This window comes from Heterocephalus glaber, unplaced genomic scaffold (assembly GCF_053883595.1).
Source record: "Heterocephalus glaber isolate CG9 unplaced genomic scaffold, H.glaber_assembly_v1.0 deba00001444, whole genome shotgun sequence".
In the NCBI taxonomy this organism is placed as follows: Eukaryota; Metazoa; Chordata; class Mammalia; order Rodentia; family Bathyergidae; genus Heterocephalus; species Heterocephalus glaber.
In genome coordinates, this window is record NW_028258297.1 from 22,209,201 (window position 1) to 22,236,612 (window position 27,412).

The 27,412-nt window shown below is 36.5% G+C and overlaps 1 protein-coding gene across 3 annotated transcripts in view; it reads right to left on the minus strand.

Annotated features, from left to right (window-relative positions):
- Nucleotides 1-27,412, minus strand: part of Ptpro (protein tyrosine phosphatase receptor type O) — a 249,838-nt gene that overhangs the window by 57,632 nt on the left and 164,794 nt on the right. For all 3 annotated transcript variants that reach the window (XM_004845822.4, XM_021259146.2, XM_087214061.1), the window contains exons 8-12: nt 15,610-15,730; nt 14,702-14,895; nt 13,619-13,730; nt 9,335-9,486; nt 7,907-8,027 (exon numbers count right to left, since the gene is read on the minus strand). In XM_004845822.4, the coding sequence (XP_004845879.2) occupies nt 7,907-8,027; nt 9,335-9,486; nt 13,619-13,730; nt 14,702-14,895; nt 15,610-15,730 (700 nt within the window). The remainder of the gene's footprint in view (nt 1-7,906; nt 8,028-9,334; nt 9,487-13,618; nt 13,731-14,701; nt 14,896-15,609; nt 15,731-27,412) is intronic.

The window sequence follows — 27,412 nt, forward strand, 5'->3', positions numbered from 1 at the left end:
TACCTTGTTATCTCTCTGCCCAAGCATCTACCACTCACTCCTCTTTCTTACTCCACTCTGGCCTTCCTGACTTTTGTCTAAAATTTCTGGGCACACTGCTACCTCTAAGCTTCTCATCGGAGATTCCCTCTGCCCACCTAATAACCTCCTACTTAATCCTGCTTCACTTCATCACCTCCTTCAGGTGTGAGTCCAAATATCACCTTCACACTGATGCTTACTCTACCCACCTCCATCCCCCAAACTCACTGTGCCCCATCCTCTTTCCTGCTTCGTTTTTCTCCATAATACATCACTACTGAACATCCTTGGAGTTATACTTACCATGTCTTTTTCCCTACTAGGTTAAGGCCAGAATGCTTTGTTAGTTTTCTTATTTTTTTGTATCCTAGGAAGCTAGAACACTATATGGTATGTTTTAAATGTTGAATAAATATTTTTTGACTGACAGAATGAGTGAATTTTTTTAAAAACATAGAGCCTCAATTATTTTATTAGCTTCATACTCATTGAAGGGCTATATATATTTATGTATGTGCTATACGTATATGTATATCTCATATGTACTATACCTGTATACATGGAAGTGGTATGGCTATTCATCCTCTCTCCTCCTCCATCCATTTATCCAACTTAAAAATTTTTTTCTTTCTGTGTTATATTGACAGCATTTATTCACACTCTCATCTTGTTGAACTTTTTCTTTTTTGGTGGGGAGTAGGGAAGGATAAGGAAGCTAACACATTAGTCACCTGCCAGGGGAAGATTCCAAGAAAGGGTGGGTGTGTAGGAAAAAGTACTTTAGGTTTCACTAAGCTATGACTCATAGCACTGAATTCACTTAGCATAAATAAGGACTGCATACATCTAAGCGACTATTTCCAAAATACTCAAAGAAATAATAGACAAATGTTCTCAAACGGAGATAAGACCAGAGTGGCTGGGCTTTATAAAATCAGAAATCACATTTTACCAATGTCTGTAATTATTTATACTCTACTGAAGAGAGAAGGCAGAGAGAATACAGATCTAATCCTCCCTAAATTCCTAACATCCCGAAATGTTTTGGTTCTTTCTTCTCTATGGCCAAGCTATGTTTAAACAATTTTTACTTTATATGAAAACTTTCATGACTGAGATGAAGAAAGTGTAACCGATGCCCTAAAATCCTAGTTTCAAAAAGGGAACAAAAAACCACAGAGTATGAGGCTCCTTACTCAATCTGTTACATGTATTAATAAGAAAATGAAAGTTTTAGGGAAAAATAGACACAATCCAGGAAAACATAAGCAGCAGATGGAGAAAAGTACTGATCACTATTTTTGAACCCAGGCCCAAGAGCGTGCAAAGTGAGTCCAATCTCTCCAGGCTCCAGCTTGCTCAGAGGAGGACTGTACTACTTTGTCTCCAAACACTTGCCTTGCCCTGAAGTTCTATGATTCCTCACCTTGAACCTGCCCAGCCACGTCTGTGGTCAGGACAAAGTGGAAGTTTCACAACCGTGGTTCATGGGGCAAATTCTGTGTTCTGGTTTTCTCTCACCTCCTTGGCTGTTCCTACCCAATCTCTTTTGTTGGCTTCTCCTCCTCTGCTCACATTCTACATGCTGATGCATTTCTCTGGCCTAGATCTGAGGCTTCTCTACCTCTACTTACTATTTGGTGATCTCATCCAGACACCCCTAAATTTATATTTCCAGCCCAGAAATTCTCCCTTGATCTTCAGACACATCAATAAATGCTTTGCTTGACATCTGTACTTCGATGTCACAGAGTCATCTCAAATTTTTATGCCCAACGAAGTATATAGTTTGTGTGTGTGTTCCTGTTCATGTGTATTTTCCCAGGGATTGAACCTAGGAGTGCCCTACCCCTGAGCTACATCCATAGCCCTTTATATTTTATTTTGAAACAGGGTCTCTATAAGTTTCCCAGGCTATTTTTGAACTTGCAATCCTCCTGCTTCAGCCTTCCAAATGACAGATTACAAGTACGTGCTACCGGACTGACCATCTCTCCTATGTTCTAGTTTTTAGTTTTTCTAGTCTTTCCAATCTCAGTGAATTGCACCACTATCCACCCTTGTTGCTCAAGAGCCAAAGAGAAGGTGACAAGTCAGTTTTTTTCTTTTTCTGGTAGTGGGATTACACCTTCCTTCCTTCCTTTGTCCCCTCCCTCCCTGAATTCATCCTCTCCCTCTCCCTCCCCCTCTCCCTCCTCCTCCCCTCTCCCCCTCCCCCTCCCTCTCCCCCTCTCGTTTGGAGACAAAGTCTTGCCAAATTGCTAAATTACCCAGATTGAGCTCACACTTGCTGGCCTCCCTGAGTGCTGGGATTACAGGCTCATACCACCAGGAGAAGTCATTCTTAATTTCTCTTTTTCTTACTTCTCTGTCCCAATAAAAAAATCCCAAGGACGCAAACAACTTTCAAAATAACTCCTGGGATCTGTCCAGTTCTCTTCATCTCCTTTACAATGACTTTAGTCCAATGTTATCACCATTTCTCATGAGTTTTATTTGAATTTGAATGCTGTTTTTTTTAAACTGACAAATAATTGGTCCTTCTTTCATTGTTGACACATTGCACTTTCTCCCTCAAGCCACAATAAGGATTGCTTTAAATGTAAGTCAGGTAAAACATGAGAAATCAGAGACATTTATAGCTAAGTGGATGCACATTGAGGTGCTACTCTTCAGTGAAATAAACAGGACACACATGTGTAAATACCGAATAGTTTCTCTAGTGTGAGAAACTGAAAGTGTAAATAAGGACTAAGGGGTGTAATAGATAATGTGAAATAGGAAGAAAAGGGGCAAAGGGGAAGGGGAAGTGGGAGGGGTAGGGGAAAGGCTAGAAGGGAATGGAATTAATATGAGAAAATGGAAAAAAGGAAACAAAGTCTTTGTAAATAGGGAGGGATGGAGGGTTGAAGGGAGGGCAGGGGAAGGGGGGAAAATAAGAACCAAGAGAAATTATGTAAAGGTGCAAATTTCCAATGATAAATGTCATTATATTGTGTACCTAAAATGTACCAATAAATTGATAAAAAAAAACCTGTAAGTCAGATTATTTTAAGTTCCCTAAGTGATTTCTCATTGCTGTAAAAATAAAATCGCACCTCCATGCCTTAAAAGATCTACATACCCTGGCCTCTGTCTAGCATGCTTCCCCAATCTTTTCCATGACTTTTCTGTTATTCAGAGCTCATTCTGGATCCCTCCAAAGTGCTGTCAGAACTCAGTGAGGACTTTTTAGTCTCTCGCCCCTCATCAGAAGCTCCTCATGGGCAGAAATGAAAGCAGTCCTTGGGTTCATTGCTGTGAGTGGTCTGGCATCTGAGCTGTGCTTAGAAACTCCTCAGTATCTATTTGGAAAATAAATTAATCTACTCTATTACCACAGAGATTTTTTGTGGTATTCCTCCAAACCCTCATTCCTGTAGCTCAGCAGCACAGCACCTGCCTGGCAAGCACTAGGGTCTGAGTTTGATTCCCGGTACAAAAATATTTAACAAAACCAAAACCCCCATTCCTGTTTCTTTTTCTGCCTTTCTTCCTTTCTTTTAATTTTAGGGTTCCAAAACAAATTCTCTGAAATAAACTTATCAAGTTCTCCTTAACTTGGCCCACAGTTCACCAAGATTAGACCATATGACTGCTTGAAGCCAGTCACACACGCACCAAGAGTTCTCGTAAGATGACAAGCCTTGGGTATGGATTTGATCGTACTGACTACCAACGGGACCTGGCATCACACACTACCCCAGTGCCGTGGAGCTGAAGGCAACCAAAACTCTCGATGAACGACTAAGCCAATGTCATGCAAACAGACCACTATTAATCTACATCTTCGTTAGCTCAGTGGTTCCGGCGCCTGCCTCTCAAGCGCAAGGTCCTGAGTTCGATCCCCGGTACCAAAAAAAAAAAAAAAAAAAAAAAAAAAAATCTACATCTTTGAGTGGATGTTCTCAAAAATTCATTTAAAAAAGGTTTCTCTACCCTTCACATGCTATCTTGGATTAACTTTTATTACACCAGACTCATTGGTAGTTTGATTTCTTTCCAGAGTTAGAAACTGCCTTCCATGACACCAGACAGACCCATTTACAGAAGCCTCTGTCACAGAGAAGCAGAACTGAGGTTATTCAACTAGTTTTTGACTGAGTTTAACAATGCCATGCTTACTTGAATAAGCCCTGGTAAATCTATGCACCAAAGTGCATTTTTGGGTAAAGTAGAATGAATATGACTTCTGTGTACATCGAAATGAATGCTGTCAAGAAGTAAAAAATGACCAGAGAGGAAGTTTTATGAAACTAAAATAACTCCTAATACAGTTATTACAAAAGTAAAATGTCATTTCTCTTCTCTTAAAGGTGAAACTTAGCTTGATTATATACTAACTAGAGCAAAATCCAAAACACAAACAATTTAAATCACAAAATAAAGAGCAATGTTAAAAAACAGGGAGATAGACTCTGTAGAGATGGGGATTATGTATAATCCCTAAACTGAAGGTAAACACTATGTATTATAAATATGCACTGATAAAAATATTAACTAGATTGTTATTTTTCAGCTTTGAAGTCTGCGATTCCAACTCAGTTCAACAACTTCTATCGAGCAGTTATAGGTGGTGTTAACAGAAAATTGAAAGAATTTGTATAACACAATAACATGTTCAGTAGCTAGAACAGACTTTTTAACTAAAGGATAAAAAGATTATTTAGTTGTCAGGAACAAAAGAGAGACACATTATATATAGATTGTCTTGCTTTCAGGGAGGAACAAGGTAGAGACTATTCCATTAGATATGAAGACACAAATATGGTAAAACTTATTGATTCTAAGGGAAATAATTCAGTAGAAATAATTTCTCTGGGAACTTGTCTTTCCATCCTGAAAAGTTTAAAGACACCTTCTTGTCTGGTTTTTATAGTCCTATTTATCAGGGAAATATGGAGGCTTAAAACCTTGTGATGTTGAGAAACCATGACGGGTTTTAACTCATAATCCTATGCAGACGTACTTGTACATATTCAGACATTAACCCATATTCCTGAGGCTCCATAAATCAACCACAGTGTCACATAAAATGTCAGTGAAACAGGCAATAAGTCCACTGAAAGTGCTTCTATGGTAGGACCACCTTTGAACTTCATCTTAGGAGAGAATAAAAAGCCAAATGAGTTGAAAAAAGCAGTCAGGGCCTGAGGAACACTTAGAGTTACATGTAATAACACTGCTTTGGAAAAGGAAGATGTGGAGAACATCAGTGTAATCTCAAGGTAATTCCAAAAGAAATCTTAGACTTCTTTTCCTGGAGATGTTGAATGTACTCTTTAAAAGAAAAGAGTTTAAACTGACCTTTTTGCCCAAGAAGGCCAAAATTAGAGATCCTGGCTGGAAATGACAGGAAGGTAATTTTTTTTCCAAATAAAAAGATTGATGCAACATTGGGAGCTGGTGCTTTGTATAGTCATAGAACTCAGGGGCAGATTGGAGAAGAAGAGCAGATTATTTACAGTGCCTGAATGACTGGACTCTACCCTTGGTTCTCAACAGAAGCAGTACTGCCCCCTTGAGGGTATTTGGAAATTTACTGGAATACTTTAGCCACAACAGAGGGAGTTAAAAATGCTCCCTATCCTATAATGACCAAAAGTATTTCAAAGAAAATATTGTTCAGTATCTCTCATTCTACATGACTTTCAAGTATCACAGAAAGATAAGTACACCATCAGTATAAATTACATGTACGCTTACATGATATAGGAAGCTTTTTAAGAAACTAAGTAAAATAATTTAGAAGAAAGTTGTCATGAAGAAGGATACTTAAATGGGTCATTAAGCCATTAAAAATCACTCAATAATTTACTTTCTCAGCCCATAGTGTCTATTCAAAAATATCATGTATTTTCAACTATCTGTATAATTTTGAAGGGTTTCAGTATAAGAATTTAGTTTTTGACATGGCAAATATGAGTCAGAAAGGGTTTAAGATTTGGTGCCACGTGCATTGAGTTGGAGAGGAATGCACTAGTGTTTTGTTCATTTAAAATTATCGAAGTGTTTTATAAATGTGTTTCACTGGCAGCAATGCTATTAATGGTACTTATGCTACTAATAAAACACCCGTGTGTGAGTCTTTACTCATAGCTGCACATATGAAAGTACAGAATAACAGAGATGTCATGAGATTCTTAGAAACAGATTGAAGCAAATGCTATAAATTAGCAAACATGCTGTTCGTATATTTTAATTTTTGAGATATGAAAATGATGAGAGCTCACTGCTGTGAACATTACATATTGACGCGTTACATACTACTTTTGAGTAAATACTTTTACATTTGTACTGCTCCAAGAAGCTGACCACACAACTTTGTGCCAACCCTTCCACTGATGCCTGCTGCCAACTACAGGATACCATCTCCAAGACTTCCTTTCAAGTAGCAGAAACAAACGTATGTATACCTTAATGCACGGTAGATTTTTGAATGCTGAAGACGTGACTTATTAGTTTAATTTCACATATTCATGGAGCACACTGTTATATTCCAACACTTGAATATAATGTATAATGATTAAATGGGACTACTTAGCATTCCCATCCCCTTATCATTTCTTTATGTTAAAGCCTTAGAGCTTCTCTTCTCTAGTTTTTGACCAAACATAATACTTATTGCAAACGATAGTCACCCGACTACGGTAGAGAACACTAGAACTTACTCTACCTATCTACCTGTATCTTGTATCATTATCTCACCTCTTTTATTCCTACCCCCTTAGGGAATGATGACTTCTACCACCTAGTAGAAGTCATTAATTTACTCTAGGAGATATGTTTTGTGTTACACAGTGTCACTTACAAATTACATGTCATAAAGAATTATTCTGACATTATACTATACAAATAATTTTCATCTTATTTATAAGAATATAGTACTTTCTTCATTTTTTCCCTCATCCACAGCCTATTGTTTCCCCTGGGATGCTCTCCCTACATTAATTAAGGTCATTTCCCTCATTGTACCATCATATTTGCAGATATTTCTACTTTCTTATTATTTATCCTAACTCTAATTCTATTTTAGGAGATACTGTATCTATTCTTGCTCATTTATTTATTATTTAATCTTTTTTTTTTTTTGGTACCGGGGATTGAACTCAGGACCTTGCGCTTGCAAGGCAAGTGTCGGAACCACTGAGCTAAATTCCTGGCCCCTTATTATTTAATCTTAACTTGCTCATTCCTTCATTTATTTTTATACTCCTAAGGGTTATTGATCTAGTAATTTCTCATAAACCCAGACTTAGTCATTTTAGCCATGTCATAGGCATCAGGCAATTTCATTATGTCTTTCAGAATAGTTGTGTCTTGACATATACATAGGGAATCTGTATCATTTTTTAATAAATTATTTTTCTTTCATCTTGATTTCATATCAGAGTTATGAGGTTACTTCCAATGTTAAAAGCAGTAAATGAGATATTTTACCTATGAATTTCTATTTAAGATACTAAAGAGGGTATTACATAATATTTATTTGCAAAGGAAATGGTGTCCGACAGGGTTAAAACACTGTACTACGTATTCTCTGAGGTCCTTCCGTCTCTAAAATTCTTAAATTACTTGGTCTCTCTGATTTAACTAAGAATATCGAACACCTGTGGCTCCCAACACAGTAGACATTCTACTCACAAAAACTTATACCAAGTCAAATGTAGTCTTTTGGTATAATATACTTTTTGTATAAATGTCCATTTTCTATTTATAAGGGTCAATTAACTGTTTTACTGTTATTATTTCATTAAGCTGAAGAGCCCTTTCTGAACCAAGTGATGCAAACACTGGTTCTCCCAGCACAGTTGTCTGCACATCCCCATCTGTGCATTCTTCTTACCTAACTTGACAAGGTGGGGCGAGGAGGTGTTACTTCCTCTTTCAGTGCACGCTGTGACTGAGAGATTGTAGATGTCCCCTGGAGGCAGGCTGAGAAATGCAGTCATGACATTGCGTGTCACCTGCAAGATCATCAAAATCGAGGACTTGAAATTCCAATGAAAGAGCAGGCATACCACTTTACATAACTACAGGGCTATGACTGTCGTCCTGTTTCTGCTCCATGCTGCAATCCATCGATTAGATCATGAATAAGTTATAGTGTCTGAAAATCACATAAATTCCTCAACTGGGCCAAATGCAAAGTGACTTAAAAATTCATAACATATATCAAATAGAACAATTTTGTAATTCGTTCCCTTATTTGGAATAGATGTTACTATATTTTCCTATGTACAACAGATTTTAAAAATACAAAGACGATTGCTGGGTGATTAACATTACATGCATTCTGCGACACTCGGAAGAAACCTAGCTGTGTTAATAGATACTTGACTTTCCACAGAAAGACTGTATTTCCCATCTTCCCAACAGCTAGAGGGGACCACGTGATGCAACTCTGACCAATGGATTCTAAGCAGAAGTCACATGGGTAAGTTCAGTTCAGTTCCTATCTTGGAAGGACTGGGTTTCCATGTGCTTTCTTTTCTCATTCTTCAGGCTGGAGTGCTAATGTAATGATGTTAAAGCTTTCCCTATGCAGATGAGAACTCTACATAGAGGCAGACAAAGCAAGAAAGTAGAGAGGACCTGAATAACTTTTACAGCAGATGTGTCTGTTAGTCCTATATCAGGAAAAGGACATAAACTATATTGTTTGATTTATGCTTTTTTTGTTTGTTTGTATTATAGTTGTTTAGCCTGTATCCTAATGTTAAAAAGCTTAATAAGCTACCCATGGTGGCACATGCCTGTAATCCTAGCTACTCAGGAGGCTGAGGTAGCAGGATCAAAAGTTCAAAGTTACCCTGGGCAACTTAGTGAGTCGCAAAATAAAAAATGAAAAGGGTTTGGATGTAGCTCAGTGGTCAAGGGACCCTGGGTTCAGTCTCCAGTACCGGAAAAAAAAATTTAATGAACCAGGAAAAAAGAAAGTAATACTCTGGTGATACATGGAGAAAACACTGAAACATGTTAATTGTAGTTTTCTTGACAGTGTTTGGCTTCCTGAAGGAAAGCCCCAAATCACAACTATAAATATGACTGAAATCAAACTTTCAAATATTAGAGTTTTCTGTTTAAGATTCAAAGGTAAGCTCTATGAAAAGACAAATTTAATTTGCGGGGGGTCAATTTATGTCCAGAACCAAAACTAGTGCCACACGGCAACATTTGTTTAAATGTCTCTACCAATGTTTGCTTAATGGTTTTCAACAGTTCATCCAACTCCATGTTCAGATGCCCAATACTGGGATTCAAAGACACTTACGCTCTTTTTAATTTTCTTCTTTCCTTCCGCGACAACCATCCAGTGCAACATTCTCGAGTGGGACAGGTCAGTTGTGTCATCCCCATACGTCCAGCTGATGTACAGAAGACTGTTGAAATATTCCACGGAAGTGATTTCTGGAGCCACAGGGGCTACAAGGGAGAAAAGAGGTACCACTTAGAATAAGGGACTATTGGGCTGGGGATTTAGCTCGGTGGTTTCACGGCCTGCTTTGCAAGGGCAATGCCCCGAGTTCGACCCCGGTACCAAAAAAAAAAAGAATAAGAGACTATGAATTAAAGTTTTTATCAGGAGGGCATGGAATCCCATATGGAATTAATTTAAGGAACTGAAGCTCACACCACAGGGCAGCTCTGGATTGCCTGGACCCCTTAGGAACAAAATGGAGCTTGGGGGGCACAGGATGGGCACTTAGTTCATGGAACCCCACACTGTGCATCTCAGACACAAGACAGCCAGACCCATCTGTATCTCAAGATATCAAGTTCTTGTATACGAATCACAGCGAACAAGATTCCTAAAATATTTGCTGGTTTGAGTTATTCAAGATGTGATTGAAATATATTGTGTATTTTAAATCAAAAAGTTTATTATATATATATCTGTTTTCTCTTCAGATCGTATAAATCTACCCCTTTTATTAAAAGTTTATTATAGTAAAAGACATGTTGATACTAATCACCTTCAACATTTTCTTCCTTGCTTTGGGCACACTTATTCCATCATTCTTGCCACTTTCTGAAGTAGTTTTGGAAGTCCTCTTTAGTGAAAATATTTATCAGGTATGATAAAGAATATGGTGACTACTGCTCATAAAAGTTGAAAAGCAGGTTCATAAAGACATTGCGGTGCATCCTCACCTACCCTATTCCCCGGATCTGGCACCTTGTCACTTCTAGTTCTTCACCAAAGTCAAAATTATCGTGTAAGGGAAACATCTTGAATGGATTTGGGACATCCAGGCAGCCATGATGGAACAATTAAAATTACTCACAAGAGGGGACTTCCAGAGTGCTTCAGAAAGTAGAAAGAATGATGTGATAAGTGTGTGGGAAGTGAGGGGAATGCTTTGAGGGGGATTAATGGCAGTGTTCCTTTTATCGTAATACATTAAAAAATTTTAGCATTCACTGTATTTTTGATCACATCTCATATTTGGTACATTAAACAATTATAATTAAAGATATTGCTGAGGTTATTGTACAAGCAGTACTGGAAAACTTGGGGCTCTGTAATATTAAATCTCTCTCATTAGGAAATAGGGTAGGTAATAGAAAACAATAGCACCGTAAGTAGAAGACAAATGTTATTTCCATAAGATAACAAGACTATATCATGGACAGTGTCACACCTCATACTTTGCAGAAAGTAGGTTCTTACTAAATGTTGCTGAAGTAATAAGGAAAGAAGGGATTTTTTTATCATGCCACAAAGCTAAATTCTAACATTGAACACATTCCTTTATTTTGTATTTAACACATTTAAATTTTAAAAATCCTGCTAACTGAGGAGAGTTCATCACAAGCTTTATAATACATGAGCTCTGAGAGCATATTTTATTTTTAAAAGTAATTGATAATTCTAGAGATCTGAAGAAAAAAAATACATGATTGAATTTAAAGTTGAGTCTGAGATGCACCACAAAACTAACTGAAATATTTGGAAGAAAATTTGTATAAATCATAGAGAATTATTTTTTCTAATCTGCTGCTAATATTTATGGCAAACATTCATAATTGATTATGTTTCACTGAAGAATTTGTAATACCTGTACATAGAGTAAAAAGCACATCCTGGTTGGTGTGAAATAGGAGTAACATTTCTAGCATTGTTTTACAATAAAGCCTTGAAATATCAACAATGCTGACAGCACATTTTGGAATACTCTAATTAAAAAAAGCTATGGTTTCTTTATAATTACTTAATATATTCCAAATGTACTTTCTCATACCACTTATGCATACATTTCTCCAAAAGATATTTTCTCACGTCTAATTTTAGCAAGGACAAGAAACATTTTAAAAATGAAAAAACCGAGAAGTACTTATCTCCCTCCCAGAAGCACTACGTCTTGTCTTTAGACTTTTGTACTCCATGTTACCGCTTTAAAAATCTCGTTTATTGCTAAAAGGCCACAAGATGTCACTATTTGTTAATCATTACTTGGTATATAGCATACTTTCTATGAACTTGGTTTGCAAAGTCACCTAAGAAAGATAGTAGACTTGAGATCCCGATAAGTCACAATTCCATGTTCCTATTTCCTTTTATACTACACAATTGGGCAATTTGCATTAAGATGCAAAGCACAGAAAAGGAATGTGCGAGATGCTTATTTGTTTTAAATAAGATCCTTACTTGGAATGATGTGGGAAAGACCCCCAAAAAGCTAGAATGTCAAGTGGTTTTAAAAACAAGCATAAATACATATATTTTAACAGTTATTTATATTATATAATTTAATTCTGACACTGCACTGTGAGGCATTGCTGCACCCATTCCATAGAAGTGGGAATGAACACTATCTGTGTCAACAGAAGATGAACTGAACATAGTAGACTGCTCACCAAGGCAAACAGCTCATTTATTAACCATGGTTATCCAGACTTGCTATGTTTCCCTGAACACACTTAATCCCACTTTAGTCAGCTCCCACCTTGAAGGATAAGACCTGTACCGCTTCAGCCAGGGCACTGACTCCTTTTAATGTCTTATCTCTGATGGCCCCATGCTGAGGCCATGCAAAGACTGGGTCTGGGGGTGCTAATAGACAAAGGCAAAATTTTGGAGAGTGCTGTTGTTGAGGGAAACTCAAGATCAGAAAGATAATTTGCTCAAAATTCCACAGCTAGCAATGAGCAGATCCAGGCTCAGATGCTATGTCTTTTTTAGAGAGCTGTCCTGATTGAGAAGGAAAGCATAATCTCTAAAGTTAATCTCAATAAAATTAAACTGTAAGAATTACTGATATAGTCAAATTTAATTATAATTAAATATGTGATTATTAATATAGCCAAGAGCTTAATGCAGTGCATGTCAAATGATTGCTATTTTCTCTTCTTCTGCTATTCTTTTACTTATCTACTCTAATCTTACTAGTTAACTTCTAGTGCAAAAGTGCTCAGGATATTAGTAAAGAAAAGTGAGATATTATGTAAGTTAATTGTGTAAAAATTCACCTCAGATTAATTTTATTTGTTTTATTGATAAATTTCTACAAAGTTAAGCTAGATGACCAGTGAGGAAAGGATTTTGCCAAAATAATTCATCATCTGAAAAATATTTTCTGTTCTGTTTTCTCTGTCTAACAAAAAGTTCTTGAAAATCTTATTCAAACAACCAGGGTGAGTATTTCTTTGATCAATGTCCTCTTTTCATCGCTTTCTCTGATAGATGATGATGTAATTACATAATTTGAGGCTCTTGAGGATCTAAGACCCATAGTTATTTAAGTACCTAAACTCTATGCTATGTATTTTGCTAAGTAGCTTATTCAATAGAGAAATAAAGATAGATAATAATAGTAGATCATTGATACCATTCTCGTCCCCATTTTACACATGAAGAAAACTGAGCTTTAGAAAAGATATGATTTGGGGCAGAGTCGTGACTCAGATCTAAGTCTTTTTGTCTCCAAAGCCTTTTTTAAATCTTCTGCAATAGGCTGTATTACAGTCTGCCTGTGACTTTAAAAATTATTAATTAGTGGGGCATTGTGGTGCATGACTGTCATTCCGGCACTTTGGGAGGCTGAGTCAGGAGGATTAGAAGTTTGAACTCAATCTAGGCAACTTAGTCACTTTTGAGACCCTGTCTCAAAATAAAAATATAAATGAATAAATAAATAAATAAAAGCACTGGGGATGTGGCCCTGGGTTCATTCCCCGCTATTACAAGGGAAAAGGCTTAATTAATAAAGAATCAGAAGTGGAGAATCTCTAGCACACATAATTAACACACGGGTGAAGTCAATTGTGTGCAGTACGGAGCCAAAGTATGGAGCCTGCCGCATCTCTATTCCAGTCAGTCCCAATGGGGGAGCTCAAGGACAGTGACTCAGGTTAAAGCTGAGGGGCAGTAACTTAAAATAACAATGATATTTTAATTTTTAAAGATTATCCACTAAACAAATAATGAATGATCCTATCTTTCACGACCAATGCTCGATCAGGGGTAGGTGAATGGTCCTTTCTGGAGATGAAACTCCTTGGTGTCTGCTCAAAAGAATGTTCTCTCTCTCAACCATTCCCACATGCCACTTACCTGTTATAAAACTTATGGTGGAGCTGTCACAGCAGCTCAACTCCGGATCTCCCCACGTCACCATGGTTACCCGAAAGTTGTAGTACCAGGCTGGCAACAGATTAGCTATTCTCTGAATGAGGGGAAGAAAAAATAAAAAAGCAAGGAGACAAAAGACTAAGGAGAAAATAATATTTTTGCAGTGCGTTTACTTTCATGAGGTTATCAAAAGATCAATAAACAATTTTTGTTCTTTTATGTCTCGTATTTCAATTTTTTCTGAAATGAAGTAAGCCATAAAATGAAATGCAAAAGATGGAATGTTCAAAAATGATTCAAAGATACAGAAAAAATTATTTCTAATTTTGGCCTCACTTTGTAAGCTCTTAAATTATATTACACAATGAAATGGGAGTTATTTTTAAGTGACTATACATGAAATACATCACCTTATTTCTATGACAAGTGGCCCTCACAACTTTGTATTCTTCCAACATAGACTGTGAGCAGGAGGGATGTTGGGTAGTAATTACCAGGCTCACCAACTGGGTAGAGAACTATTGTGTACTTCATATACAACCCATGGGTGGCCTACACTTTTAAAAATTATTCCAGATTCAGAAAGAACAATCAGTATCTATGCCCTTAAAAACCATACTGTAATGACCTAAAAATATAGATATTTAACTGATCTATAGCTATCCAGAAGAATCAATCACCACAAGAGACAGTGTCAATTCACTGCTGAAGGCCGAAGGGAAATCCCTTGTGTTTTCTTCCGGGCTGAGAGGAATAATAAGCACTTGATAACTCTACTCTGCATTGAGGAAATTCACTAGGAAAAAATGGTTGATGAACAGATACTTTCACTTCAGGGTGAAAGCTAGTTTCTCACAACTTTCTCTCTTGAAAGACAAAATCAGAAGCAAAGAAATCCAAACACAACTACAGCAAAAGTAACTAAAAACATCTTGAAAGTAGAAAGCTACATATGTGTATTTACAAAATGATTTAATTTACAGATAACTTATTCTGACACATTTGGTAACAGGGACATTTCATCAGTTTCCACAGGTAAGGAGGCAGTTTGTGAGGCAGGATTACCACGGATGCTGTTAAGGAGACGGTTGCTGCTATTTCATAGTAGGTTGTCCACTCTGAAGTCATTGTCACAGGGTTGAAATAAAACATTTCAACTACATATTTTCTAAATACTCCTAAGTAAGGTCTGGTCCAGCTCAGGACTACCGCTGTTGGACCCAAGGGATAGAGCATTAAATCCTTTATTCCCGTGGGAACTATAAAGAAAAGGATGGGGATCGAGGAAAACAAATCAAGAAACAATGGTTAATATCTTAGCAATGACTAAGGACTTTAAACTTCTGTTTCATTATCCATTTTCATTCTTCTGATATAACCATTGGAAACCAAGGTAAATATATTTGCTTCTACCTTTTTCCCAAGTAGGAAATGCTAAGGATGTTTCCTAAATACATAATTCTAGTTATTTATTAGAATCAGCCCTTCATATTAGCAAGCTCCACATCTGTGAACTCAATGAATTGTGGATAGAAAATATTTCTCCACCTATGTATTGAACATGTGCATACTGCTTTCTTGTTATTATTCTTTAAATAATATAATATAACAACTATTTACATAGCATTTAATTTGTGTTAGGTTTTATAAATGATTAATCTAGTGATGGCTGAAGGCATTGGGATGGTGTGTGAAGATTATGTGCATATACCATGACATTTTATATTAAGGGACTAGATCATCCATGGATTTTGATATCTGTCGGGGGGAGAGCACGCATGTGTGGATGTGTATTTTTATGGGATGGTTCCAGGAAGCAATCCCCTCATGGATCCTAAGAAACTACTGTATGCTGAAGGTAGACTACTGGTTGACCTCATATAGCACTTTCATGTAAGATGATAATAAGTTGAACGTAAGATGAAAATAAGTTGAACTTGTATATAGCACCCCTTTTATGGCTAGCAACTTACCAATGGCGAATGTCACAGGATCTGAAGGTGGTCCAATCAAAGGTCCTTTTCTTAGGTACACCACAACCTGGTACTGGGCACCAGGAACTAGATTTTCAATAATAGGTTTGCTTGAATTCACCTTTAAACCAAAAACCCAAGAAGTTTTATTTAGAGTGGGGCTTTCTGAGTGGGAGACAGGGGCTGACATAGTATTCAAGGATTTTTTTGTCAAATCACAGTTGACTTTGAAATCCAGAAGCCTTTAATCATGCTAGGGAAGGTCAGATTTTAAAATTAAGAATAATTATAGTTTATGTGGACCCTGAAGGGAACCCAGAGCATTCAATTCTATGGCTTGATTTAATAAGCCCCATGAACTGCTCTGTATGCATCAACGTCAATTGTAACTCCACACACTAGAGACATATAAGCTTCTAACCATAATCAAATCAGCAATACCATAAGGATACTCTGACATCCTAAACTGTAGTTTCAGCTGATTACATGCAAAGATCAGTGCAGAAATGTCTTTAGTCTCTCATCACTTAGAAGCATATAATATCTAATTATAGAGATGGAAATGACCTCAGAGATTATTTAGTTCAAATCTCTCATTTAATAAATTGAGAAAGTAAAGCCAGAAAGCAGCCAAGGTCACGTATTTAAATTCACTGTTGGGACTAGAATCCTGGCATTGTGACCTCTAATCTACTACGGGCAAGTTGCTGAGTGAAGCATCAAGATATTCTGCACCTGTAAACACTTTTGGAAGTCTGTTGTAACCTTAAAATTAATGTGAGAGAGAACATTTCTCATTTAGATGAGCTCTTCTTTACTGTTCTTTAAAAAAACTGTAGGTTATGTACAAATACTATATAGAGAGAAACAGTGAGAATATATAGATAAATAAAAACAATGTGTTAAAATTGAATGTTGGTGTGCACAAGTATTGATGATACAGCTAAAGCTTAAGAAGTGAGCTGGTTTGCCTTTTGGTGCTTCTAATATTTAAGAGTTTTGCTTAGTGGAAAGAACACATGTTCTTTATTTGAACTGCCTGAAATCAAATCCTGAGTATACTTTGTATAAGACTGAGGATATATTAATAATTCATTTAAAAATTTTATTTTGGTGTACTTCTTGCTAAAATGTAAGTAACAATACCTCACAGAGTTTTGAGAACCCTAAAACCTGAGTATCAAGAAATGTTAAATCCTTTGATCAAATTTTGGCCTCTAGAATACATAAAATTGCAGAATTGTTGCAGGAAGGAACACAAATCGATGGAGAACAATACTATTGACATTAACTTATGCTATAAGTTTTTTTTTAAAGTGTTACTAAGGTTTTAAGGATAAACAGTACTGGTAATATGATATGAGATTTAAACTGATTATACCAAATAGGAATTATATAATTTGTTTGCTACAACTTGCTCTACGTAAAAGTAGGAGCAGCATAGCAATATTTCTTTTCCATTGGCTTGAACAAAGTAAAAATTAAATTGAATTAATAAATTAGCATTTCCATTCCTTTTTTTCTATTTACACATTCACATAAGATTTTCTTGTCCAAGTTTTACACTTTTAATTCTACTAGGATCCTTATAAGACTGTCAACAAGATATCCTCTTCTGATGGAATCCCTCAAGACCCAAGCTGAGTGGAGAACTGAGTGAATGTGTTTGTTATGCACAACTAAGCAGGACTTCCTCTTATCCTTTTAGAATATTTTCTAAGCCAGGTACAGTGGTGTGCTTGGGAGGCTGAGACAGGAGGATGGCAAGCTCAAGGCAAACCTAGGCACTTAGCAAAAATCTGTCTTAAAACAATAATAATAATAATAATAATAATAATAATAATAATATCTGGGGCTGAAGCTCAGCACTCCATGGGTTAAATCTCCAGTTCACCACCATTATCACCTCCCAAAAAGTAACTAAAATAAAATACATTCTAAGTGACAAAACTAGCACACGGTCATTTAAAAATTGTTCACAAAAAAGAAGAGCAAATGAAGTAAACTGGAAGTCTTCTGTTCTCTTTCCACAGGTCTTGGCATTTTGGTGGGAGTTCTTCTAGCCCTTCCTCTAACAGATATACATAAATAACATGCTACTCACCATACATGCTTTAGATCACCAATACTTAACACTTTGCAGACATCCTACCATACCAGTAAATGCTAACTTAACTCACCTACCACTAATTTTGCCTATTTAGAATATTTAGAATAACCCAGGGCATACAGAGTATAGATTGTTTTAGAATAATGTTAAAGTTTCTTTAGTTTATACTATTTTAGTCAGTAGTTGAGTCTAGCTATTCACATGAATACTTGGAATCATAGCCACTTAAATACTGTACCCTAAATTTAAAAATTCATATTAGAGAAATTTTAATTTTATTAAAAGAAGCAGCTATATTTATTATTTAAAGAGAGCAATGGTATTGCAAAATACTTGCATTGGCAACAAATTATGAACACCAATTTCCCTTCAATCTCTGAATATCTGCTGAGCTGCCAATTTATATTGTATTTACACTATCATCCCACTGTGCTTGTCTGTCTGTCTATGTGTCTGTCTATGACAAATAACTGTGTATATTTATGGGGTACAATATGATGATTTGATCTATGTATGCATTATAGAAAGATTACAGCAAGGTGATTAACATATCTGCCATCTCATCATTTTATCATTTTATTTTTGTGATGAGAACATTAAAAGTCTGTTTTAGCAATTTTGAAATACATAGCACATGATTATTACCTGGGGTCATGATGTAGTCCAACAGCTCATTAAAACTCACCCCTCTAGTTAAACCATACCCTTTGATTGATCTCATCCCTTTCCTTTCTCTCCTCTTCCTATAGTTTCAGCCTCTGGTAACCACATTTCCCTATTTCTATGAGATTGACTTTTGTAGGTTGCACATATATGTAGATAATGCCATATTTGTCTTTGTGTGTCTGGCTTATTTAACTTAGCATAATATCTTCCATGTCCAATGATATTGTTGCAAATGACAAAGTTTTCTTTTTTAAAAAGGTGTATCATATTTCATTATATGTATGCATTTGGGTATTGATGGTCACTTAGGTTGCTTCCATATTTTGCCCTCAGAAATGAACATCAGGGGTGTAGATGTCTCTTCTATATTCACATCATTTTATTTATTCTTGAGTTCTGTGCAGATGTTTTGAAAGTGAGACAAACATTCTCCTGCATTTTGTTAAGTAATACATGCTTTGTTTTCTACAAGACCATTCCACACTTCTCTCAATTTCTGCTCATTTTAACTTTCTAATATTTTTTTCTGATTAGTTTAATCTTCAATCCCAAGAATTCAATTGAATTCACTGTCACTCCAAATAAGCGCCAGTCCTACCCACCTCAGCTAAAGAAGTGAGAGCAAAGATGTACCAGAGAGAAGAACTGAAAGAAATATAAGATAGACTGTGAAATAGTCGGGTTGAACAAGCTAATAGTGAAGGTTTTTTTAAGTCTGAAATGTTTCTATGTCCACTTTCTGTCATCCTTTCTCCACTAGCTCTTGCTGTACCTTTACTCTAGTTACTTAGCTTTTCTGTGGAGGGCCTCTGGAGCTGCTCTACCCTTCTCCCTTAAACCAAAAAAACACCCTGCTTAGTCGAGACAATAATAAAAGCTAACACATTTAAAAATGCACTTATTATCACTATGTTCCAGGCATTGCGCTAAACATCAAGTCATTTTGTCTTTATTACCAGCTCTAAGGTAGCTTTGGCTTCTCCTATAGCACAGACGAAAACCCTACAACTTACAGAGGTGAGAGAGTTGCTCAGGTTCTCACAGCTGGTAGCTACTGAGGTCATATCTGAAGCCCATATTTGTCTGCTGTCTGCTGGTGGACACTACCATCTGGATTCTGTCAGGATGGTGGCTGGGCAGCACATGTAATACACAGACATAGCACTGGCTGGGAACTCAGATTTTTGGGCCCTGGTCACAGCTCTGATACTAACCAGTTGTGTGACTTTGGGGAGGTCCCTTAAATATTCAGTCTCTTAGTTATACCACATCTTCATTTGAAAGCTAAAAGGCTGATTTGTCTTTGTCTGATTTTGCTAATTAGTTCTGATACATTCCTAATGTATAGTACATTGTCAGAAAAAGGAACCAAGTCAGATCACAAATAAGAGCAAATACACATGCATATGTTATGTGACTCTTTCCAAGTCTGAAATTTATGATTGCGTATCTTTGGAGAGAATACTGAGGACACATTTACTTTGAAGAATTATCTGAGTTTAAAAAAATATAACACCAATTTGACTCTGATTGTATGTTCAGCATATGTTTATAAAGGAGTAGCACTACCATGGTTATTGGGAGGGATGTATTACAAAACTCTTTCCCGAGAACATTTGCATAAATTCATAAAGCTTATTACAGTAAAAGACACATTGTCAAGAACTATGAAATAAGTGTGTTTGAAGGGAGGGGGGAGTAATATGAGTATCTTGAGGGAGACTAGTACAATATGTCTTTTACTGTAATACATTTTAAAGAAATATTCTCCATATGTTTTGATTACCCTGCAATAACCAACTGTTTGCATCAATTTCTGTCAAATAAAAACACTGAGGTGTGTGCTTATACACCTTGTTCACAGGATCTGGCACTGTGTGACTTTTGGCTCTTCCCCAAAGTCAAAATGACCATGAGAGGTAAAGGTTTTGAATTGATTCAGGATATCGGGGCAGCCTTGATGGTGTAACTAAAGACACAAATGAGTACTTCCAGAGCTGCTTCAGAAAGGGGCAAGAATAATAGGATAAGGGTGTTCAAAGCAAAGGGGGATTACTTTGAGGAAGATTAATAGCAATGTATCTGTGAACAGTATTTTATGAACATACCTTGAGTATATATATATATATACATATGATATATATGATATATACGATATTACAATATCTATGATTATATATGATGAGGATATATTTAAATTAGGACATTAGCAGTGATTCTCATGGATCATCAAGGTAACATAAAGAGATGATGTTATGGCGCAGTCAGTGATAGAGGCAAGTAGAAGGAGTGAGACTAGAGAACAATGAAATCATTATGATCAGTGATGGCATGAGCATCCCTAGTCTAAAAGCCCCAAATCTGAAATGCTTAGAATCTGAAACTTTTGAGCACCAATGTGATGCCTGCAGTGGAAAATTTCACATCAAGAAACTTTGTTTCCTGTATTCCATGACTATTAAATTTCTTACATAAAATTACCTTCAGAGGTAAATGTATAAGAAGCATGAATAGGCCTCTGCCATGCTGCTCTTGGAGCCAACTAATGATGGACTGAAACTTCTATAAAATCTGAGCTAAAATAAACCTTTCCTCCTCTAACTTTGGGTGTCAGGTATTTTGTCTCAGCAACGAGAAAAGTAATTAAGACACTTTGTCATAAATAGCTTTAACAGATTCAGGTAGAGGAGGTGAACATTCTGGGCTACCATACCACTGCCCCGAGTACAGAGGAGCAGAGCTGCCCCCAGCCCAGAGGAGACGAACCTTCCAGGATACCATACCACTGGGCCCAGCACTGAGGAGGTGAGCCACATGGGTGCCAGCAGCACACATCGTCCCCCCTCCCTGTTGAAATGAGAAGACACATAAACAAGTCTCAAAACCAGAGTTCCAGATCATCTAAAGCAACTCCAAAGGGAAACAAGATGGAACAATCTAATACTCAACCAACTGAACTCCTTGAACTGGCAACAAAAGAGGATCTGGAAAAAATGAAATCAGAAATAATTTCTCAGCTATCACCAGAGACTGTGTCCATAGTTCAAGACATGATTAATAAATCTAAAGGAGACACAGATAAAAAAAAATAGAGGCTCTGAAGAGCATAATGGAATATCAACATAGGAAACAAATGGAATCCATAAAACAGATGCAAACAGATTTCCAGGAGATTAAAAACTCCATTGAAAGTCTACACAGCAGAATGAACCAATGTGAGGATGGAATTTCAGATATAGAAGATAAGATTGCAATTAGTGACCAGGAAAAGAAAAATTTCTTTAAAATAGTAAGGGACCTTTGAATTCAATCCTCAGTACAAATAAATAAATAAATAAATAAATAAATAAATAAATAAATAAAAAAATAGTAAGGGACCATTAGAAATCAATCCAGCAGGGCTGGAGATTTAGCTCAGTGGTTTTGCTGCCTGCTGTGCAAGTGCAAGGACCCGAGTTTGATCCCCGGTACCAAAAAAAAAAAAAAAAAGAAAGAAAGAAAAGAAATCAACCCAGCAGCTGCTAGATGATGCAAAGAAGAATAACATAAGACTGATCAGAGTTAATGAAGAAACAGGTGAGAGTGCAGATGACATAAAAAAACTGTTCAGAGAAGTGATGAAACAAAACTTCCCAAGCAGGAGAAAAGAACTTGACATACAGATAAGTGAGACATATAGGACACCAACTACCCTTGATCAAAAAAATCTACACATAGGCATATAATAGTTAAGATTCCAGAAACCCAGCAGAAGGACAAAATTCTACAAGCAGTTAGAGGAAAGAAAGAAATAACATACAAAGGAAAGCCCATCAGAATCACAGCAGACTTCTCAACACAACCCTCAAGGCAAGAAGAGCTTGGAGTGACATATTGCAAGCCTTAAAGGAAAACAGCCTCCAACTCAGATTGATGTACCCTGCAAAACTATCTTTCAAAATTGATGGAGAAATAAGATTCTTTCATGACAAAGAGCACCTTAGGAACTTCATGAATACCAAACCAGCACTCCAAAAAATTTTAGACAATATCCTAGGAAAAGACCATGAGGATCACAACCCAAGGAAGCCCAGCAGAATGAATCCATCAGGTACGATGAGAAATTAAATGCAAAGAGGGAGAATCCAACAAAAAGAAACAGTCATGACAATGATAAGTCAATATGTATCAGTTATAACCATTAATGTTAATGATCTCAATTCACCAATCAAAACAAATAGACTGGCAGAATGAATCAAGAAGCAAGATCCAACAATATGCTGCATACAAGAAACACACATAATTAAAAAAGAAACTCATAGACTGAAAGTTAAAGGGTGGAAAACAATACTCCATGTAACAGGAACCCTAAAAAAAGGAAGAATAGCTATCCTCTTTGCAGATCAAGTGGATTTTAAACCACTACTGAGTAAGAGAGATAAAGTAGGACATTATATTTGGTAAAGGGAACAATCCAAGAGGAAGAGATAACAATCATAAATATATATGCACCAAACACTAGTGTGCCCAACTATATAAAACAAATACTAACAGACACGAAAAAAATAAAAAAAGTACTAATACAATAGTCTTGGGGGACCTCAATACCCCACTGTCATAAACAGATAGATCAACTAGACCAAAAAAAAAAAGCAACAAAATACTAGAACTCAATCAAACTCTTGAACAAATGCACATAACAGATGTTTACAGAGTGTTCCACCCCCAAAAATCAGAATACACATTCTTTTCAGCTGCACACAGGTTGTCCACCAAAATAGACCACATACTCACTCATAGAACATGTTTAAGTGAGTGCAAAGGAATTGAAGTTATCCCCTGTATATTGCAATGGAATTGGAGATCAATAGCAAAAGAAACCACAAGAATTTCATAAACACATGGAAATTGAACAACACACTTCTAAATAACCAATGGGTCACAGAGGAAATTAAAGAAGAAATCAGACAGTTCCTACAATTCAATAACAATGATAATACAACATATCAGAATCTATGGGACACAATGAAAGCAGTCTTACAAGGGTAATTCATCACAGTGAATGCCCATATTAGGAAAACAAAGAGAGCCCAATTAAAAAACCTGATGCTGAACCTCAGGCTTCTAGAAAAAGAAGAGCAGGAAAAGCCCAGAGCTCATACAAGGGAGGAAATAAAGATTAGATTAGGGCAGAAATCAATGCAATGGAGACTAAGAGAACAACACAAAAAAACCAATGAATCCAAGAGTTGGTTCTTTGAAAGAATCAACAAAATTGACAAACCCTTAGCCAACCTTATCAGAAAAAGGAAAGAAAAGGCCCAAATCCATGCAATTAAGAATGAAAAGGATGAAATTCCAATGGACCCAGCAGAAATCCAGAGGATCATCAATACCTACTTCCAGAACCTATATGCCAATAAGATGGAAAACACAGAAGAAATGGACAGATTCCTAGATACGTATGAATTACCAAAGTTGAAAGAAGAAGAAGACCTAAAAATTCTAAACTACCCAATATCAATCAATAAAATTGAAAACATAATTAAAAACTTACCAACTAAGAAAAGCCCAGGCCCCGATGGCTTCACTGCTGAATTCTACAAGACATTTAGAGAGGAACTGCTGCCACTACTGTTTAAACTCTTCAATGAGATTGAAAGGGAAGCAATACTCCCAAATTCATTCCTGGAAGCAAGCATCACCTTGATCCCCAAAGGAGAGAAAGACCCAACTGAAAAAAAGAACTATAGGCCAATCTCACTAATGAACATAGATGCAAAAATCTTTAATAAGATACTGGCAATTAGAATACAGAAGCTCATACACCCTTGACAAAGTGGGATTCATCCCAGGGATGCAGGGATGGTTCAAAATACTCAAATCAATCAATGTAATACACTATATCAATAGAGCCAAGGACAAAAACCATATGATCTTCTCAATAGATTCAAAAAAAGCATTTGACAAAATCCAACAGGCATTTATAATAAAAACCCTACAAGAAATTGGAATAGACAGCCTCTACCTCAATCTGATAAAAGCCATCTATGAAAAACCAACAGCCAATATCATACTAAATGCTCAAAAACTGAAATCCTTCACACTAACATCAGGAACAAGACAAGGATGTCCACTATCACCACTCCTGTTCAATATAGTCTTGGAAACATTAGCCACGGCAATTAGATAAGAGAAAGAAATAAAAGGAATAAAGATAGGAAATGAAGAGGTCAAATTGTCATTATTTGCAGATGACATGATACCGTATATAGAAGACCCCAAGAACTCCACCAAAAGTCTTCTAGACTTAATAACCAAATTCAGTCAAGTAGCTGCTTACAAGGTCAACACACAAAAATCAATAGCTTTCCTCTACATGAATGACAGACTCACTGAGAGAGAAATAAGGCAAACAATTCCTTTCACAATAGCATCCAAAAAACGGAAATACCTAGGAATCAACCTAACAAAAGAAATCCAAGACCTTTTCTCTGAAAACTATAGCACTCTGAAAAGAGAGATTGAAGATGATATCAGAAAATGGAAAGACATCCCCTGCTCCTGGGTAGGAAGGATCAACATAGTGAAAATGGCCACACTTTCAAAACTGCTATATAGATTCAATGCAATCCCAACTGAAATCCCAAGAGCATACTTTTGAACCTTGAGAAAACAATCCAAAAATTCATTTGGAACAAGAAGAGACCCAGAATAGCAAATGCAATTCTAGGCAACAGAGACATGGCAGGGAGTATCACAACCTCCAACTTGAAACTATACTACAAAGCTACTGTGATAAAAACAGCATGGTACTGGCAAAGAAACAGACCTGAGTACCAGTGGAACAGATTAGAAGATGCAGAAACAACTCCAGACACACTCAGCCACCTCATCTTTGACAAAGGAGCCAACCACCCTCACTGGAGGAAAGATAGCCTCTTTAATAAATGGTGCTGGAAAAATTGGGTTTCAACTTGCCAAAGATTAAAACTACACCTATATCTCTCACCAAGCACTAAACTAAAATCAAAATGAGTGAAAGATCTAAATATTAAAATAGAAACGCTGAACTGGCTGGAGCAGAGGTTAGGTAGAACTCTTGAAGACACTGGCATAGGAAAAGATTTTATGAACAAAACCTCAGTTGCCTGTGAACTAGCACAAACAATCAACAAGTGGGATCTCTTCTTATTAAAAAGCTTCTGCACAGCAAGAGAAACCATCAACAGTGTGAAGAGACAACCCACAATGTGGGAAAAAATTTTCACCTGCTGTTCCTCAGACAAAGGTCTACTATCTAGAACCTATAAAGAATTTAAAAAATCAGACCTCTGAAATTAAAAAACCCAATCCAAAAATGGGCATCTGAAATGAAGACATTTCTCACACAAAGAAGTAGAAATAGCAAATAAACATGTGAAAATATGTTCAACATCACTGGTCATTCTAGAGATGTAAATGAAAACAACATTGAGATTCCACCTCACCCCAGAAAGAATGGCTGCTATCATGAAATCAACCAATAACAAAGGCTGGCAGGGCTGTGGGGAAAGAGGAACCCTGCTCCTCTGCTGCTGAGACTGTAGACTGATTCAACCACTGTGGAAATCAGTATGGAGATACCTCAAAGAACTAGGACTGGAAGTCCCATTTGACCCAGCTATTCCCCTGCTGAGTATCTTCCCCAAAGAATTAAAAGAATCATACCACAGTAATATGTGTGCACCCATGTTCATGGCAGCACAATTTGCAATAGCTAAAGCTTGGAGGCAGCCCAAATGCCCATCAACTGGAGACTGGATAAAGAAAATGTGTTTCTTTTTAATAAAATGGAGTATTACTTAGCCATAAAAAATGAGAAATCAGAGACATTTATAGCTAAATGGATGCACATTGAGGTGATACTCTTATGTGAAATAAATAGGACACACGTGTAAATACCAAATAGTTTCTCTACTGTGAGAAACTGAAAGTGTAAATAATGACTAAAAAGTATAATAGATAATGTGAAATAGGAAGAAAAGGGGCAAAGGGGAAGGTACGTGGGAGGGGTAGGGGAAAGGAAAGAAGGGAATGGAATTAATATGAGAAAATGAAAAAATGGAAACAAAGTCTTTGTAAATAGGGAGGGATGGAGAGGTTGAAAGGAGGGCAGGGAATGTTGAAAAAATAAGAACCAAGAGAGATTATGTAAAGGTGCAAATTTCCAATGATGAATGTCATCACATTGTATACCTAAAATGTACCTACAAAATTGATTTAAAAAAGAAGCATCAATACATTTTGTTTATAAACTTACATTCTATCCCAGTCTCTATCCCTGGCTCTCTTCTGTGTCTCTGTCTCTCTCGTCATAATATTCAAATATTATAAAATCAAAAAATTCAATTTTCTTTTCTTTTTTTTTTTTTTTTGGTACTGGGCATCGAACTCGGGTCCTTACTCTTGCAAGGCAGGCGGTGGAACCACTGAGCTAAATCCTGGGCCCAAAAATTCAATTTTCAATAAGGGATGCTCAACCTGTATTAACAGGTATTTGGCTTCAGAATCACCTTTATTTTAGAGCTACATTTTGGGTTTTCTGTTTTATATAAATACAGTACCACTGAATATAGAACTAAAGAAATATCATTATTATTTTCCTGTTAGCTAGTGATTTCTTTAGGGCTTAGTCCCCTAGCTCTAGTTTGAGCTATCCTGGCAAGATCATCTTATACATTTCTTTGTTTAATGGGCACATAACTCTGGGCTGGTTCTTTTTTATCTGGCAATTTTATTATTTTTTCAAACTAATTTTTTGGGTACATTTTAGATGTACAATGTGATGACATTCATCATAAGGAATTTGTACCTGTACACGATTCTTTTCTTCTTCCCTTTCCTTTGCTTCCCTTCAAACCATTTCTTCCACATTTGAAGAGTGTGTGTGTGTGTGTGTGTGTGTGTGTGTGTGTGTGTAGTGGTGCTATGAGTAAGAGTAGCATAACAATAAAATAATGCAATAATACAATCTTCAAAAAAGTGTTGTGGTCACTGCAATGACAC